Raw genomic sequence first — 19711 nt, forward strand, 5'->3', positions numbered from 1 at the left:
AGCCTGCCTAGTTGTAGCCTCTTCCATCCTGAGGCCCCCCCCAAAGCCACCTTTGGGGATGGAGCACGGCAGATGTTTCATGGCTTGTAAACAGCAAGAGAGTGGTAAGCTTGAAGTAGGGGGACAGAGAAAAATGCTACATATGGCACAAAAGAACTGAGGCAGACATCTTGCAAAACAGATTGGGGGGGGGGTGAGTACAAAAGGAGTCAGCAGAGGAAGCTGAAGACAGGAAGGTTTGCACAAAAAAATAAAAAATAAAAAATTGAGCATCCAAAATTCTGCAGGAGAGAGAGCCTTAACACATGACGGGATAAGCCAGTCATTCTTCATGAGGATCATGTGTCTCCCACATGATCTATAAATCTTGGGGGACATTCAAGAACTGGGGGGAGGGGGGGGTTGAGATTTTACGCAGCCTTTCTTCCTCACTTGCAACGGCTTCTAATAGCCAGGAGAGGGAGTTCTGCTTTATACTGCTACTCTGCCTGGAGCATAAAATTCAAGATTGCTCTCCCAGACCCTGGAAAAAAGTGGTCAGAATCCACACAGGAATCCAGCCTAACATTAAGGAGTCCGCCAATGTCCATTAGGCACAAAGGTCTTGTTGACTGTATATTCAAGATTTTGCATGTATGTAGATTTTCAGCATAAATGAAGCTGCCTTATTCAGAGCACTATTTTTGTGCCCTAATTTTCTGCTTGCGTCCTGGGTACATTTAATGATGGGCAGCAGTGGATTAAAGGTGAAAAGCTTGGAAACCAGGTGCAGGAAGCAACCAGGAGCCGACGCAGGAACAGAAAGAGGAGGAGTGACTCTAGAATTGCCTGGGCAGGAGAGAGGCAGCCAGAGGGAAGGCCAGCAGAGAGAGAGGAACACCCCTGACTCCAGAGAGAAGCCAGCACTGAAGAAAAGAGGGTGCGTGCCTGAAAGATGCTGACCAGGAGCCTGGATCAGGGACGGGCGGGAAGTGGGGAAGCTGCCAAGATCAACATGTCCAAAAGAATGAGAACACCACAGGGTCTCGAGTCTGCAAAGGCAAAAGCCACGGGAGCTTCCTAGTCAATGCTGGGGCAGGATAAGAAATGATTCTTTTACCTCTGATTCCTTCTCGGGGCTTTGGCAATCGCTGTGGGACGAAGACATGGATCCACCGTTCAGCTGTTAGGAATGGAAATATGTTTATTATCAGGCAGATAAGAACATGGTTTGGTCAGATGGAGAAGAGGATGTTTTTGCAAACCTCTGAGGGGGCCTAAACAGGAAGGGCGAGACATGGATGAGGGACCGGGGGGGGGCAGGCTGGCCAATCCTCACTTGCGGTATTCCCGTGTAGCAACTAGCAATGACTCTTGCAGCGGTACCCTGCTGCTTCCAGAGGACCAGAGAGCGGGAATAGTTGAAAGAAAAACTATTTCATTGGGCTGGTTTCACAAGCATTTTCCCCACCAAAATTAGCACAGTGGACCACTGATGTCATGACTGGACCCTCAGGCAGACCGTTTCATTTTCCTTCCTAGCACAGAGAGGACGGAGAGAATCTGGGCAATGCCAGCTAAAATCTCAGAGGAACCTGAGGAAGGGCAAGGCAGGACTTCCAGTAGACAGGGACTCTCTTTCTTTAAGAAATCAGAATTCATGCATGTCAAGGTGAAATCTCTGCTCTAAGCTCTGATGTACCAGTGGATCGGTCACATTCTTACCTGTGTTTGCGCTGACCCATTGGACATGGACTGAGGAATTCCACCTGACGACAAATAAGAGGGACAGAGAGACGGCTAAATGCACAAATCCAGACAGCACAGCACAGCACATGAAGTTAAAGCCGCAAAGAATGAGCCACGTTTCACTCGCCTTTGCCAGGGTCAGCTCAAGATTTTGCCAACCCTGGGTAAGATAGTACAAAATGGTGGGCTTCTGCGGGAGGGCCATACCCCCCCTCCTCAAAATCAATAGCACAGGAATGCCACTGCGGAATATCTCCTCCTGCTAGCCAGCACAAGCTGCCAGCTGGCTGTGGGAGGAATCTGGACACGGATCTCCAAATGCCCTGTATACAAAACCACATCATCATCTTCTCATCTCCCATATCAGACAGTGACAGTTTTCACCACGTCAGAAGAAAACTTGCGAAATGGACCATTTATCTGAATAACTGCTGCTGAATAAAAGTTTATGCGCACAAGATTTTTGCCAACTACCTTTCCCGTACATTTTTATCCTCCTCCTCCAAGAAGGTGAGGGCAGCATGCATGTTTCTCCTTTCCCCAGTTCATCTTCACAACAGCCTGTGAGGAAGGCACGGCGGAGGGAGGCAGCAACTGGCCCAGGCCACCCTGCGAGCTTCACACTGGGTTTCTAATCAGCATGAAGCCCCCCCCCAACAGCCTGTGGAACTACAGTCTACAATTCTTACGCTGGAGGACTCTCTGTCATCCCCCCCCTTTTGCTTGTAACTCAGCGTGAAGTCTGCCGGTCACTCTGTGAGACAAAAACTGGAGGGACAGGAACACAGATTTCAGTCGTGCCATTTGCTCTTGTAAAACCAGGCCCCGTCCTCAGAGACACCCAGTCATTCAGGCTTGCTTTTGTAATACTGGCTGCCTCTCCTTGAGAGGAGAACAGGGGACTGATTATCCCCCATGCCAAGAATAAAGTATCCCTGGCTCCTATCTCTAGTTAGTGCAAGAGCATCTGACACCCTTCCCCCCCCCCAATCTCTGAATTGTTCCAAGTCATTTTGGGTTCTTCTCTCTGTTTAAGGCCAGGAAAAGACAATCCAGCGCTAGACACAGAACTCCACTTAGATAAGAAACAGCTGGGTTAGAAACACACACAGCTCCTCATTCAACCCAGCCAAGGAGAAAAGGCGGAGGGGGGAATGTTTGGTGGAACGCTGTGATCTCCCTCCTACAATGCTGCTGGCCCAGTGGGGCTTCTGCCGCAAGGATAATGGGTAACGTTCCAATTAGCAAGACTAATTATTCCTGTCTCAGGAAATGTTGCCCTTGTGACTGACACCCAGGAATGTCAAGAACCCAGCAAAGCCAAAGCTTTGTTTGTTAAATGCCAGCGGCCAGAATGCCCGCCCCTTAATCCTACGTGTGAACGCCAGCTGAGTGGCACAGGAAAGGAACTCTGTATCTATGCGGAGCACCTCTCCTCTCTGGCAAGCCAGTGCATGAAAGGAAAGCAGTTCAAATTTGAAGAGTGTTTTAGCAAACACTCCAGATGTGAAAATGTTTTTGAATTGGCTTGGCCGTGTGTAATGTAATGTCACTGACAGATGAATTTAAGCCCTCACGTCTGAGTCCCAAAACTGAAGCCCAAGAGTTTGCACTGTTCATATTTTAAAGAGTCGCTTAGAACAAACGTTACAGTGAACCCAGGCTGCTAAGAAAAACAGCACTCCCTATCAAGTTCTCCCCTTCTATAATGCAGTAAACACCCTGTGTCTTCAGCACTCATCACCTCTCCCCTCCCAACAAATGATGCAGAGTGGGACAGGAGGAGTGGACAGGGAAGTGCACACTGTGGCGGTGCCAGGACACAGACTGCCATTTTCAGCAGTAGCCCGATTTTTATCCTGGCATCTTGTTCCACCCTTAAAACATATTCTTAGCACCCCTAAAAACAGTATCTGTGATGTAGGCCTGAGTGAGACATTACTGAGTATATCAAGATGATGTTTTGCTCTTCCCATTAGTCATGTCATGTCTAAACAGGGCCTTGAGGTCCAGGTGCAAAATCAAGAATCCCAAGTGTCTGGGGCACACAGGTCACCCACTCAAATTAAGTAGAAAAACCAGCTCCTTCTACCGTTCAAACCATGAAAAAGAACCAAAGCACGTAAGTGTGAGTGGAGAACACGGTTTCTGAAGGAAAAAGACTCATCTTTTATTTCTGAATACTCCTGTCAAATCGAAACACGGCATTTTGGAAAAGGCCCTCTCGAGCTGATAAAACTGCAACCAGCATTAAAAATATGTCCTAGGCAAAGGCCTGGCACATACTATGGGAGGGCATTGCCCACAGTCAATATCTCATAGTTTACTGCATCTCGCGTGCAGAAGAACAAACGGAGGGGGAAACCAACTGCATGTCTAGTCGGCATGGAGAACAGGCAAAACGTACATAGTTCTTTCCCTCTTTTCTGCTCTTCGCCCCCAAGCCAGCCCATGGGAAGAACAACTTACTCCTCACGTGCTCCTCAGTAGGGACTATGCCCAGCTTCTTGAAGCGTTCGTCTGTCTCGGGGTCCACCACCAGTAACTTGGCTTCGCTCTCCTTGGATTTGATGTGTGACACAACCTCGGAATGCTTCATGCCCTCCACATTCATCCCATTGACCTACGGAAGAGAGAAGGAGGGAGGTTGAGTGCTGTTGCAATTACGTGAGAATGAGCCAAGCGGCAGCAAAAGGCAAAGCAGCCGCAGAACGCCTAAAAAAGCAGAATCCCTAAAATACTGGTCAGAGCACCCCCTACCCCCAAGGCAGTTGCATGGTCCCTTCTCCTCCTTGGAAATCCTGAGAACTCGAGCTCAGGCATTTCTCAGCCTCTCTCCAAAACTATAGTTCTCAGGATTCTTTAAAAGGAAGCCATGGCAGTTAAGCCAGCATAAAAGATAGCAGTCAGTAATAAAGACGGGTCCTCAGAGGAGCGAGAGAACCTGTACACGCAATCCCAGAGTGGGATGGGGCCATTCAGACCTTCCTAGTCCAACCCCCTGCCCAATGCAGGATGAGCCTAAAGCATCGCTGACCAAGAGACATCCGGCCTCTTCTTGAAAAGGCTACATGAATATGTACTGGCCAATGCTGACGCTTGCCTCAATATTCAGCTCCCCCACCCCCTCATGCACAGGCTGTATTTTTAAAAATCTTGGGACCAAATAATACAGGGGAGATTCTCAGCTTCAATTTTTGTAGTGAAATGCAGCACCAGGTCTTATTTTATTAATGAAAATGTACATGTTTTTTCTTTTTATGTATTTTTAGAAAGAGCTGAAAGGGGTCTGTCCTCAGAACAAAGGAGAAACCAAGCAGAGCAGGGCAGAGCTGGGCTTATTTTAAACAAGGACAAAGGGAGAATTCACTGGAGACCAGCAGCCTAAGTGAACAACGGATGCCTTTTGTCATGCTCAGGGGCCAATGGTCACCGGACAATGAAAAGCAACGACATCAGTTCATCAGGCTATGTGATTAAAAAACATAATAAGTTTGGGGTTGAACCATGGAAGTTCTTTGTTCAAATCTCACCTGAACCACAAAGGTATTTGGCAAGACCGGTCAGGTTCAGGGTCGACCCCCCCCCCCCCGCCAACCTCTACCCACATCCTCAGTATGGGGCTAACAACACTGACGGTTCCATCCTCAGCACAGTTATACTCTTCCAAGCCCACTGGACTTGTTGGGCTTGAAAGGATGCAACTCTGTGAGTTATTCTTGGCCTACCCAAGCTCTTGAGCTCTGGGGACTGAAGGCCGACTGCGTTTTCACTGGAGACTTCCCCAAACAACACTTGTAAAAGGCCAAAGGAGAGCAGCTGGGAATACAAAACCACCGGCTGGCTGTTTCAGTGGCCTCTGTTTCCTAGCAACACCCTACCAGCCCTTCGTGCCAGAAAGCCCAAGTAGTCAACAAGAAGGTACAGCTGGAGCAAAGCTAGCCATGCCAGAAGCCCCCCTTCCAAGCCCTTCTTCGCAAGCACTTCAGGTTCCGTCGGAGCCCTGGAGACAATCTGTGGCATTTCTTCTCACGCACCCATCGCCACTGCTTGCTACTCGCATGTTTTCAAGATGTGCCTGGCTCTGCTCTATACAGTTGGTGTACCAATGCGGGGGGGGGGGGGGGAGATCAAATGAAATTTGCTTCTCCCAGAGAGGCAACGCCACTACACACTAACAAAACCCCTCCAAGGAGAGGAGCTGTTGTGCATCAAACATTTATGCCCATGTGCCTGGATCAGATTTCTGAATTCCACGGGTCAGTCTCTTCCCTCTTTGTGGCTCCAGGAAATGCACCAGAGGTGGCTAAATAAATAATGAAAGGCCCCTATCGGTAACACACTGAGCAGCAAGAAAGAAGACTGGCCTCCCCCCACCCCCACCCCCCACAAGGTCTCTCTCGCTTCCACCCTGGTGCTGTTGTGTGCATTAAAGATTCAGGTGCCAGGAGCGGAGCAGGAGAGGCACCACAAAGCACATTCTGGGGTGACATCGCTGCACAACAGGTGTCACCGCAGAGAGGGCAAGCGAAGGTCACAACAGGGACACAACTAACACCCCACTGCCCCAAGCCTCTGCTTCCAGTGAGGGGGGCGGGGTTTGAAATTATTTATTCCCTCTGTTTTATGAGCCCAGATTGAATGAATGACCCACTTTGGCAGCTGAAAGACTTGACATCATTCCTTGTTCTGGGTACTAAAATGGGGGGGGCGGGGGGGAGAAGAATCATGAGGCCGACCCAACCATGAGCAAAGAGGAGGCTTCAAGCAACAAGTTTCTGAGTGCTAGGTTAAGGGAGTGATGGTCGGCCGGCTGGTTTTTAAATGGGAGGCTTTTGCATTTAAAACATCTGGACTGGGCCCTGGAGGCCGACACAGCAGCGACAAAGAGAAGCACGAGGACGCCGCCCCTTTTGTACCTGTGTCCCAGAGCGGAGCTATATGACCTACATGAGGCTACTGGTGCTGACATCCTCTCGGGGGGGGGGGGACTCTTTGCCACAGTGGAAGTAGAATTCAAATCCACTTCTTCTGGAAGCCCTTCCTGTAATCTGGATGTGAGAGGAATCACTGTGGTCACTCAGCGGTGGAGGAAAAGACGCCCGAGTCGTTCTACCTTTAGCCCCAGAAGGCCTGACCCCACCGCCAGATCGTCTCCCAGGGCCTCCCCACCCCTGGAAGCCCCTTCACTTACCTCCACAAGTTTATCTTGTGGTCTGAGTCCTGCTTTCGATGCAGGCGAATCCGGGTCAACTGACCGGATGAACTGCCCAGGACGGGACTTCTCACTGTGCAGGTTGAACCCGTAGCCAGTGGGGCCTTTTCTGAGGTGACAGAGCCGTGGGCACAATTCCTTGGCTTGGCCATTCAAATCCTGAATTGGATTTTTTTTTTAAAAAAAAATGAAAATAAAAATAAAAATGGCATTGTGATGTTTGTTTCTCTCACGCGCTTTAAAACAGAAGTAGGTAACAATGAGAAGAAATAAAACAAGGAAACAGCTACCAGGAGATACCCAGCAATCCCTCTCCCCAAGGCCAAACTGGGCAGATTAGCAAATGCATTTCCTCTAATTGAGTCTATTTTAAAAGCCAATTGTCTGACAAATTTAATACATTTGCTAATAGCAAAGGGAGGATAACATTAGGAACACCCATTCAGCTCTCTCTCCCACTTCCATGTGTTGGGCAAGCAGATCATAAATTGGCAGAATAGCCAAAACGGGACATCTTGAGGAGGTGGGACTGAGAGTGGAACCACAAGTGACAAAAGGCACAGGTTGGACCCTGGTCAGCTTCCCTCAAGTTTTGGCGGGAAATGGAGGCAGCTTGGCAGAATGTTGGACAAGTGACAGTTGAAGAGTCCATTGGACAGCAGTCGGAGAGCCAAGCTGCAAGACCAGGATGCCTACATTTCCCATCAAAACTTGAGGGAAGCTGACAAGTGTCCAACCTGTGCCTTTTGTCACTTGTAGTTCCACTCTGAGGCACTAAGGCCACCCACCAGCCCCGCCTGCAGAGCGGGAACCTGTAAGCCAAATCCTGCTCCTCTTTATCATGGTTATTGTAAACTCTTTGTTTTTCCCTCACTGAAAACTGCATATGACTTGAACCTGAAATATGGAAGCAGAATAAATTATGCAAAGTCCAGTCAAGCACGGTCCTGAGTTGCTAGGGCAACCAAGAATGCTGTCCAAACTCCAGCTGTTGTTTGCACATGTGCACAGAAATTACTCCTATTAGGTAACCCCCCCTAGATATTTTAAAAACAAATCTCAGCTCCCCCCCAGGTTTGCAGACCCCTAAGCTGAAACCATGGCTAGCCCTACTGTGCAGAATTTTGTATCCCCGTGGATGCCAGCCCTTGGCTATAAGATACAGGGGCTGCTCAAATGAGATGGACCTGTTTTACATATTGCTAGGCAGAATTCAGAACATGATCAATTCCACTAACCATAAAGCTAACAAGGTTAGGACTGCCGGCGATTGGCAAACCCACCCACCCACCCCCAATGAAACAGCCACCAGTACGCAAGGGAACAAAGGGGGGTTGGAAAAGGGACAGGGAATCTTGGGGGGGGGGCATGATTTGTAGAGATGAGTTTCTAATCAAGAGCAGCTTTCTGTGGCCTCTCCCTTTGTTCCTCAAAGGCATCGTGGTTTCCCTGCAAGCTAACTACAGCTACCACAAGAACACTGCGGAAAGCCACAGGGCCTCAAACGGCATTCATCAATCAGAAGACATTTACATCCGATTCTAGTAGAATTATAGTTGGCATGCATGGGAACGAGAGTTTCCCCCTCTCCCCATAGGCATCTCGTTCTTCAACATTCAAGCTTTTCAAAAAGTCCCAAATTGGCAGGGGCAATGTCGTATCCTAAAGCAGAGCATTCTTGCTTCACTCACCCTCTTCCCTCCCAAGACATCAAGAAGAGTGTCACCACCACAAGGCTGAAAAAGCCCACTGCCAGCAACAGGCAGAGAGCTCAAAGCAGGCCCATCAGCAAATTGCCAAGGCAGCCTGCACAGAGAAGATGGACAGACTTGTAAAGAGGGAGGGAGCTTCCGCAAAACAGTGTTTCCAGACTCGAGGACCTTCGGACATCTTGTTGGCTCATATATATTTGGGGGGGGGGGGCGCGACAGTTTCATCAGTTGATCCACTCAGGACAGGTCAGATTAATCAGTTGATAGGCACAGGAAACTTGCAAGATTTTTTAAAAATATGAAGTGTGTTCTTATATACGGGTCCTCTGGATAGACTGGTGCCACACTCAGAGCGGTGAATGGTCTGTGTTGATATTATCCCCTCGATACAGCTGGGGAGCTGGGGCTGAGAGCGGGACCAGAAGTGACGCCTGACACAGGTTGGACACTTGTCAGCTTCCCTCAAGTTTTGATGGGAAATGTAGGCAGCTTGGCGGAATGTTGGACAAGTGACAGTTGAAAAGTCCATTGGACAGCAGTCGGAGAGCCAAGCTGCAAGACCAGGATGCCTACATTCCCCATCAAAACTTGAGGGAAGCTGACTAGTGTCCAACCTGTGTCAGGCGTCACTTCTGGTCCCGCTCTGAGAGAGGTGGCTGACCCAAGGCCTCCTCTTGGAAGCTGAACCAGCAGAGTGCTGATCCACATCCCAGTCACTATATCACTATACCACAGCACTGTTGCCGCGTTGTTGTTTAGAAAAGAGTTTAAAAGGCACTGACTTCTGCCAACGTTAGCATGCACACAGAACATACTTTTAGTTCATTCTTAAAATTTCTGTTAGCCATATTGCAGCTGATAGGCTATGGAAACTTTTTGTTTTGTTCTGTTTTAATCCACCAACGTTGCAATGTTGCCACATTGTTGTTTAATTTTTTTAAAGGGTTTACTGAGAGCTAGTTTGGTGTAGTAGTTAAGAGTGCAGGACTCTAATCTGGAGAACAGGGTTTGATTCCCCGCTCCTCCACTTGAAGCCAAATGAGTGACCTTGGGTTAGTCACAGCTTCTTGGAGCTCTCTCAGCCCCACCCACCTCACAGGGGGATTGTTGTGGGGATAATAATGACATACTTTGCAAATCGCTCTGAGTGAGCATTAAGTTGTCCTGAAGGGCAGTATATAAATGGAATGTTGTTGTTGTTGTTGTTGTTATGTCAAGGTTATTGTGCACACAGAACACACTTCTTAGTCCATTCTTAAAATTTTTGTTAACCACATCACAGCTGAGGAAACTGGCAAGGTTTTTTTTTAATAATGCACCAAAGGGTGCAACATTGTTGTTTAAAAAAACAGTAACAACAAAGAAAAAACTGGATCTGTTGCTGTTCAACCAATCAGGACCCAGAGGGATAAAGGAGCGGGTGAAAGGCAGAGCCAGGGCTCAGCCTCACATTGCAGAAAGCATTCTGCACTTCAGAAAAGCTGTGGTTTGAGTTTGCTTAAGAAAAAAAACATTGGGGTATGTGTGCAGGGAGAAAAACCACAGAAACCTAGCGCTGGAAGGGAACCAAAGGGGTCATCTAGTCCAACCCCCTGCACAATGCAGGAAATTCACAGCTATCTCCTCCCCCACTGTTCTATGCTCAGAGGAAGACAAAAAAACCTCCAGGATCCCCGGCCCATCTGGCCTGAAGGAAAATTCCTTCCTGACCCCCAAAGTGGTGATCAACATTACCGTGGGCATATAAGAAAGGAAGATGAAGGGGGGACGCACTAAGACAAAAGGAAGATGAAGAGGCAAATGGTGCGGAAGACAAAGGATCTTCCATAATTGTACAACTCCTACACATTTCATGTGCAGCTTTGTCAGGGGGAATCTTCCGGATTCTTTTTAGGTCCATTCCCACATGTACACTTGTAACAAAAACTTTTGATTTAATTACTGCCCTTCAGGACAACTTAACGCCCACTCAGAGCGGTTTACAAAGTATGTCATTATTATCCCAACAACAAACACCCTGTGAGGTGGGTGGGCCTGAGAGAGCTCTGAGAGAGCTGTGACTGACCCAAGGTCACCCAGCTGGCTTCAAGTGGAGGAGTGGGGAATCAAACCCGGCACTCCAGATTAGAATCCCGTGCTCTTAACCGCTACATCTTTAATAATTGTACACTTTATGTACACTTTAGCAGAGTCAGGATTGATGCAACATGATGATGCAAGTGAAACATGTAGGGGTTGTACAGTTATTAAAGATACTTCTGCACCATTTGCCTCTTCATCTTCATATAAGAAAGGGTCACAACGAAACCCTACCACCGGCTCCTCCCTTCATGCACTTTTCCTAAGCTGTGTACATTCATCCGCCCTGAGCCTGCTGATGTGGGGAGGGCGGAATATAAATTAAATATAAATAAATAAATATAAATATTGAGTCAGAGAATCATCATTGCTGTCAGGTAACTTCCTCTTAAATACCTCCAGAGAAGGAGAGCAAACCACAGAAGCCTCTTTTACTGAGAACTGTTCTGTCAGGAAGTTCTTCCTAATGTTTAGCCAAAAACTCTTTTCCTTTAATTTTGTCTCTTGGTTCTGGTCCAACCCTCTGGGGCAACAGAAATCAACTCCATTCCATCCTCTATGTGACAGCCCTTCAACAGGGCTATCATATCGCCTCTCAGCCATCCCCTCTCCAGGTTAAACATTCTGAGCTCCCTCATAGGACTTGGTTTCCAGACCCCTCACCATCTTTGCCGCCCCCCTCTGGACATGTTCCAGCTTGTCAATATCCTTCTAAAACTCTGGTGCCCAAAACTCTAAGTGAGGTTTAACCAGAGCAGAGTAAAGAGATACTATCACTTCCCGTGATCTGGACACTATACTTTCGCTGATGCAGCCAAAAATTGTGCTTGCCTTTTTAGCTACCATTATCACACTGCTGAATCAATGTTCAGTGTAGGATTTACTAAGACCTCTAGATCCTTTTCATATGTACTACTGCCCAGACAAGTCTCCAAGAGGATGAGGAACCATTAACTAGCACTCTTTGGGTGTGATTTGTCAACCAGTTACAGATCCACCTGACAGTAGTAGGATCCAAACCATTTTTTATCAGCTTGTCAACCAGAATGTCATGTGGTACCTTATCAAACGCTTTACTGAAATCGAGATAAACTATGTCTACAGCATTCCTATGAGCCATCAAAGCAGTAACTCTCACTTAGTCTGACATGACTTGTTCTTGAGGAACCCATGCTGGCTCTTTTCTTAATGCTCAAGGACTGACCGACCGATGATTTGTTCCAAGACCTTTTAAGGTACGGACGTCAAACGGATGGATCGATAGTTATGTGGATCCTCCTTTTTTCTCTTCATGAAGATGGGGACATTTCATTTAAAGAAGCTAGGCGTTTATATACCAGCAACCATGTCTATCCTAGGCTCCAACTCTCTTCCTTCCTCATGTGTTTTCTTTTTGCTAGGGTGAGTAGAGTTTCCTTTGCAAGAGAAGACTAAGTAGAAATAAAGCAGTTCTGTCCTCTCGTTATCACTTGTTGAAATTCCTCTTTCCTCTCCCCACAGTGAGCCTAACACTTCCTTATTCTTTTTCCTGCTCCAAACAAGATTGAAGAACCCTTTATTGTTGTGTTTAGCATCTTTTGCCAGCCTATGCTCGTATTGAGCTTTAGCCTTTCTAACACTCAAGCACTGACCATTTGTTTATATTCATCCTTGGCTATATGGCCTTCCTTCCATTTCTTAAATGTGTCTTTTTACATTTTCAGATCTTTAGCAAGCTGTTTATGGAGCCATCCTGGCTTGGTTCCTCCCACTTTTCCTTCACATTGGAATTGTTTGCAATTGTGTCCTCAATGTGCCACTTTTAAGAAACTCTCACCCATCTTGGGCTCCCTTCTCCCTGAGTATTTCTGAGTAGGGGTGTGCAAAAGGAAACACACCCAAGCTAAAAATATACAGAGAAATCACTGTTTTGGATCATTACCTAGATTATCTAGAAAGGTAACACAAATTCAAGATGCCAGCAATAACGAAACCCCATCCCCCCACCCCAAATCCATTATTTTTTCTTCAAGTCCTGATACTTGCCAGTCATGCAACAGAAGCATATTTTATTTGCTGTATTGATTTCCAGGAAATGGCAGTTCTCCCTTCCAATCAAACTCTTGCAAAGGAGGAGCAAAGAGCATTCCCAGCCAATCCCAACTGCAGAGAGCTGCCATTCCCCTTCGTTCCTTCCCCCCTCCTTCCCCCTTCACTCCTCCTTTTGGGCTGGAGATCCCCCCCCCCCGTAAGTAGAAAAGCCTCAGCTTGCTCAGTTGCCACAGAATTTAAACTCCCTTCGTGCACATGTAACTCAGCAGAACCCTGGCAGCATAGATCCTTCTCCTAAATTCTTTCCCAATAGGAAACAAGGGGGGGGGTCCAAGTCAATAAATGACAGCACCTCTTTGCCTTGGCAAGTAATCATGAAATCGCTTCTCAAAGAAACACTCAAAATATGATAGTGTTCAAAGTGACAAGCATTTGTCATAAATCCAACACTCTGCAACTACAGGTATACCTTAATCACAAGTGCTATGCACAGGGCTTTTTTTCAGCAGGAACGCGGGGGAACGGATTTCCGGAACCTCTTGAAAATGGTCACATGGCTGGTGGCCCCGCCCCCTGATCTCCAGACAGAGGGGAGTTGAGATTGCCCTCTGCGCTGCTGAGCAATCTCAGCTCCCCTCTGCCTGGAGATCAGGGGGCGGGGCCACCAGCCATGTGACCATTTTCTCCCAAGGCAACCCCACTGAGTTCCACCACCTCTTTTCCCAGAAAAAAAAAGCCCTGGCTATGCACATAACCATATTTGCAGAGACAGGATCCTCATTGCCTTTTGGCAAGGGCACTTGGAACAAAGGCAAGCCCTAGCAAACGGTGTCCACTTACAGAAGCAGCACAGGGCTGCTGCTTCTTCCCCTGTGTGCTCTTCAACTGCTCTTGCTCTTCAGGCTTCCTATCTCTGGCTCAGGCCTGCAAAGAAGGCAGCAGTCCTTCAACCAAGCCCCAGGCCTTCTCTGGCCTGCTGCAGGCCAGACTGCCTGAAGGGACGGGGCTTGGGAACATAGGAGCAAAACTCCTATGAATTTAGGTTCTAAATTCTAGACTTTTAACAGAAATAAAATGTTCACGAGAAAATGGCATGGGTTACACACAAGCTTCTCCTGCAGCCCTGAGCCCCTTGCTGGCAAAGGTAGTAATTGAGCTTGCTGAGCTGAGCTGTGCTTTGCACTGGCCGATATATGCTTTGCAGGGTGTTGATTCATTGCAGAGCACTGGTCCCTCACAAGCTCTGGAGCTTGCAAATTACTTTGTTGAGTTTGATCAGGTCTGCAACTAGTCGGGTCTTTGCAAATTGTCTCTTTTGTTCTATGATCCTGCTCTTCCTCTGACCTCTCCCCTCTCTGTACCTTTTCCACTTCCAGTCTATCTCCCTTCCAATCGGATCAAGGGATGAGCAAAGTGCACTCTCAGCCAGTCCCAAATTGCCATTCTCCTTCTCTCCCCCTCCTTGTGGGCTGGAAAGAGCTGCACAGAGAGGACCTGCTTTGGAGGTCAGTAAAATTAACCCCTATTGTTCAATCTGAAATTTAAGTGGTATTGAGATTAGAGGTAGAACTGTGTTCTGTGCAAATTTGGTGCCCATTTCAATTTCCCATTGAAAATAATAGTCCTGATGGGGAAAAAATCACAGATTTACTCCCAAACCGGTAATATGCTACCTAGAAGTAAGTGATAACAATATATGTTTCTCCCCCCGCCCCCGAAAGTCCAGATCAGAAATTGTAATGAAAATCTCTCAGTGCACATCCCTGTTTCTGACCATGGGATTCTCCCCAGCCTAACTCTGAGCTTGTTTTTAATTAGCTTTTCTAAAATCCAACCCATATGTCTGACTATGCTCAGCTTTTCCCTTTCCTAAGATCTTAAACTCCAAAATCACATGGTCACTACAACCCAGGGTGCCAACTAACTTTCACCTCATCAACCAGTTCTTTCCTGTTGGTGAGAATAAAGTCCAAGATAGCAGAACCCCTTGTTTCCTTCTCCCCTTTCTGGAAAATAAAGTTGTCAGCAAGACAAGTCAGGAATTTATGAGCCCTTACATTTTTAGCAGAGTTTGACTTCTAACAGATATCAGGGTAATTGAAATCTCCCACGACCACTATGTATCTTCTTTTTGAAAATTTTGTAATCTGGCCTAGGAATGTCTCCTCCAAGTCCTTTGCCTGGCCTGGTGGTCTGTAGTAAACCGCCCCCCCCCCCATATCACTATTATTTCTTTCTCCTTTTGCTTTTACCCAGAGGCTCTCAACTGGCCTTCCATGCTCAGATTCAGGTATGTCTTCACAAGTATATACATCTTAGACATATAATGTTACTCCTCCATCTTTCCTTATTGGTCTATTCCTTTTAAACAAGAAAACCCACAGGGAGATCGATTCTGCAGCCCATGCAGCTTTTCTCCGTGCAAAATGCAAAAAAACCCTGGGAAGCAGTTTTGAGACCGATTTGAGTTATTTTGACTATACATGCAGAACTCTGGAGAGAATTTGATACAGTACGAGGCCAGAACCAACAAAAAAACCCAGTCTGTACCTGTGGAGGTAACTGGCAACTGACAACCAGGCTGGGAGCTGTCCACCTGGTTGGAGAGGACATAGAATAGGGGGGAGGACGCTATGACACAGGAGACCCTAAGCAGCCTCCCGACCTGTGGGGAGGGGCAGTGCTCTGCCCAGGTGCACAGGCCATTTGTAAAGCTGGCCAGTGTGGAAGGAGAACTCCTGGCCCATTGCCACGGCTCTGAAATTTGCTCCCTCCCACCAAAGCTTTTGTTCCTCAAGCACTAGCATCTATCACATTCTATCCCACCTCTGATCTTCAACCCATAGATCATCCCACAGATCACGACTCTCCCAGCAGGCCCAAGAACCCCACAGGTCAGGCTGGAGCTCCCAACAGAATTGCTTTGGAGAAGGGCTGCTGCTAATGCAGGTTTTTAATAATGCTAATGCAATTCTTATGAAGTTAACAGGGACAGACTGCAACAAAATTGTTCAGGCAGGAGCTTTCCTAAAAGGAAAGGGACGGCGGGCTATGCCACTGTGGATGGTATTTATTATCCTGCTTTTACTGCATTGTTTTCTAGTTGCGTAATTCCAGGTTCTGCATTGCTGGACATATCATGGCTAACGCTTTGGTGTTCTGCATTGTTTCAAGCTTTTGTCATTCTTGTCTCATTGCATTTCTTATTAGATGTCTCATCCTACTGGTTACATCGACTTACACTGTGCAGTTCGCCTTGAGTCTCAATGAGAAAGGAGGATTACAGATAAAGTAAATAATTTTTTTACATGTGCATGCGGAAAGCAGCAGATGGATAGCAAGGAAGAGATGACTCGGAGATAAGAGAGGATTTCTTTCTAGTGCCGGCAGGTTGAGAGACACCCCCCCCCGCCCCTTTCTGGCAAGCTTCTCTCTAGCCTCCTCTCTTCCTGCTACCTGGCACAGCCTGGATTGGCCACCATCACCACCAGCCTGTCCTCCAATACTTCAAGTGTATTTTGGCATGGAGACCCACTCCCCGACAGGGAGCTTGTCACTACGGCACCCCTTCCTGTCACGTGACTCTGACATCATTTGACCAAAATGTCACACAGCTGTAATTCCATGCCGTTACAAGGTCATTACCAATGGTTCATGTCTCTAGAAAGGTTGCAGGCATCCTCAGACAGGGGCTCAATATTCTGAGAGAATGCAAAAATGATGATACATAAAGGGGAAAGGATCCAGAGAACTTGCTCGGCCCAGAAGAAGAGCAGCTAGATGCCCAGCCAAGGGTCAAGGCAACCTCAGGGATTTGAAGGCAGCTTCAAAACTCTCGACGACGAGCATTTGCAAGATGACTTTCCTCTGCTATCTTAATCACATTTGAAATGCCTCCCCAGATTAACACAAGCCGAATGTCTGGAAATGAAACCCTGCCAAAGCGCTTGGCAGACATCGCAGCTGCCAGTGTGCCCTGAACTGAATGTGGAGTGATGACACATGGACAATCATTCCATTTCCTGGATAATACCAAGCCCACTTGCCTTGATCAGCGCCAGACAGATCGCCCCACTGCTGCTCAAGCAGCCGGCAGGGAGGGACGATCTGGGAATAAATCCGAGACGCTGTGTGGCACGAAGGGCAGAGACATTAAGATTCTGATCTGGGCTCGCATCCTCTGCCCGGTTCAAAAGGACCACTGCTTACCTTGATTGCACTTCCTGAAACTGCTTCCATGCCACCAGTCAAAAGGTACAGGATCTTTGTTCTCTTACTCTGCAATTCTTATCACTATGTGCCGGGTTCCAGGGATCCATCCAGCCAACAGCAATGCTTTCCTCCGGCGCGAGAAATGGATGTGCTGAGCGAGCTCTCAGCTGCAATCTCCTGGCACTGAAGGGAAGTGCTGCTGTTAGGAAACAGATCCACAGGGTCCAATTCCTTCTTACGCAGATATTTCAGAAGGAGCTCTCATCTTCAACAATTCCCTCCTCTCTGTTCTACTCCATACGCTTCCTTGGAGTAGACCCCACTTCCCCAAAGGCTCCCTACAATTTTTGGGTCTAGTTTGAATAAGTGTACCTTCCTGTAGCTTTGGGGAAAGAAATGAGCTGATACTCTTAAACAGAAACACAGTTGGGTTAAACCATCAGAAGAATTAAAGGACACGACCTGATGGTCAACCGCACGTTTGAAAGCAAAAACCTAGTTTGTCAGGAGGCAGCGTCAAACTCACCTTCTCCCTAACATTCATTTTTTCTAATGTGTAGGGGATGAGTTCTTCCTCTTGGGGGAACATTTAAAAACATGCAGCCCCAATCTAAGAGCCAAAACACACAATCTGCCCAGCATGTGCCACGTTATGGGTGTGCCACACAACTCACATGGTGAATGAAATCCTGCCCTCAAGTCATAGCTGACTTATGGCGACCCCTGGCGGGGTTTTCATGGCAACAGTGGAGCAGAAATAGTTTGCCACTGCCTGCCTCTGCGACCCTGATCGTCACTGGAGGCCTCCAACTCATTTATTAGCCAAGGCCGACCCCGCTTAGCTGAGATGTGATGAGATTGGGCTCTCCTGAGCTACACTGGGGGGGATTCACCTTAAACGGCACCTGTTTGCTCGGTGCTGCGAGAGAGGCGGAGCTTCTGTTTTCCCAACCACCCCACTTTTGCCAGCAGAAATGGCTCGGTGTGGGGGGAGGCATTCGCCCCTTTTCTGAGCGCAAGGAAAACTAGAAGTTTCTCCCCGCCCCACAGTTCCAAGCAAGCGAGTGCTGTCCCCCCCATGCATGTCTGGCCCAAGCTGGGCGTGTCATGTATTGGCCTTCTGCACAAATCATAATGAATACAGGCAGGGCTTTTTTTCTGGGGAAAGAGGTGGCGGAACTCAGTGGGTTGCCCTCGGAGAACATGGTCACATGGCTGGTGGCCCCGCCCCCTGATCTCCAGACAGAGGGGAGCTTAGATTGCCCTCCCCGCTGCTGGCGCAGGAGGCAATCTCAACTCCCCTCTGTCTGGAGATCAGGGGGCGGGGCCACCAGCCATGCGACCATTTTGAAGAGGTTCCGGAACTGCGTTCCACTGCGTTCCAGCTGAAAAAAAGCCCTGAATACAGGAAAGCAAAGGCCAATCGCAACTGAACACGCCACCCCTCCTTTTCTCCTAAACACCAGGCTGGAGAAATAATTACCACCCGGAGGCATCTCCCCAGGGGTTGACTGCCGATTACCTTGGCCCCAGGGGAGGGGGGCACGGCATGTAAACAATCTGATTACCAGAAAGGTCTCTACTAAATGATTACCTGCACGAAGAGCAGAGGACCCTACGCCAGAGGCCAAGGAAGCCAGTTTCTATTGACCTCCCTTGTTCTTCAAGAGACATTAACAAACCCAAGGAAGGACCCTCCAATATTTCCTAAAACTTTCCCCAGAAACGTAAATCCTGTTCGATTTTCAATTTCTTTCTAGGGCGCGCACACACCTCGGCCTTGCATAGGAGCGGGAATTCTGCTTCACCCATCACTGTGTTGTAGTGAAGGGAAGAACGGCCTGCACATTAAGGGAAGTTTCCTTCCATGGATTCTTTCCCCGCACAAAGTATTGTAGGCCAGGGTCAGAGACCTCAGGGCCTTTTCAGCGTAGCCCCCCCCGCCCCATGCACCCACTTCTGCTCTGCTCTGCTCTTGACCTTCCCTGCAAGCCCTCAGAAGACACTTTGAGGGTCTTCCTTTAAAGGAAGGTCCTTGTTATGCTCTTACCAATATGGGGCAGTGACTGGAGTGATGGACTAGGATCTGGAAACCCTGGTTCGATTCCCTGCTCTGCCACAGAAACTTGCTGGGTGACCTTGGGCCAGTCACATACACTCAGCCTAACCAACCTCACAGGGTTGTTGTGCAGGGGGGGAGCGGAGGAAAATGATGTGAGCTGCACTGGAGAGAAAGGCAGGGTATAAATGAAATAAAATAGCATAATTAAACAAACAGTGAAATCCTAAGCAGAGTTACTCCAGTCTAACCCCACTGAAATCAATGGGCTTAGACTGGAGTAACTTTGCTTAGGGTTCCACTGAAAAGCCTTTCGTCTGCGTTTTTGAGCATCTGCTTCAGAGGGCCTGACGGTTCGTGCCAGTCAGCTGGGGCAAGGGGCCATGGCTCCGAGGACGCGTTGCGGAAGGGTCCAGATCCAACCCTCGGCAAAGCCACTCCAGCTAAAAGGCAGGAGCCCTAGGAAACACTTCTGCCTGAGTCCTGGCAAAGCCGCTACCAGGCAGAAGAGCCCCGATGGGCTAGAAGAACCACGGAGCGGCCCCTCCGCATTTTCTCCTGCTTTATACAATGATCTGACTCTATATACAGTATCTCTTCTTTTTAAAAACTTTTTATTTTAAAAAACTGTAACATACAAAACTTGTAACATCAAAGAAAAACCAGCAAAGGAAA

The 19711-nt window shown here is 47.9% G+C and overlaps 1 protein-coding gene across 3 annotated transcripts in view; it reads right to left on the reverse strand.

Moving 5' to 3' along the window:
* The window catches only part of NHERF2 (NHERF family PDZ scaffold protein 2), a 72597-nt gene that overhangs the window by 4863 nt on the left and 48023 nt on the right, over window positions 1-19711 (reverse strand). For 2 of the 3 annotated variants that reach the window (XR_008597996.1, XM_054994658.1), the window contains exons 3-6: window positions 6923-7102; window positions 4198-4351; window positions 1705-1748; window positions 1100-1162 (exon numbers count right to left, since the gene is read on the reverse strand). Coding sequence is in view for 2 of the 3 variants with exons in the window: in XM_054994658.1 (XP_054850633.1) it covers window positions 1100-1162; window positions 1705-1748; window positions 4198-4351; window positions 6923-7102 (441 nt within the window). In the remaining variant the exon portion in view is untranslated. The remainder of the gene's footprint in view (window positions 1-1099; window positions 1163-1704; window positions 1749-4197; window positions 4352-6922; window positions 7103-19711) is intronic. The other variant, XM_054994659.1, reaches the window with a different exon arrangement.

The sequence above is a fragment of the Eublepharis macularius genome, chromosome 12 (genome assembly GCF_028583425.1).
Source record: "Eublepharis macularius isolate TG4126 chromosome 12, MPM_Emac_v1.0, whole genome shotgun sequence".
NCBI classification, from domain to species: Eukaryota; Metazoa; Chordata; class Lepidosauria; order Squamata; family Eublepharidae; genus Eublepharis; species Eublepharis macularius.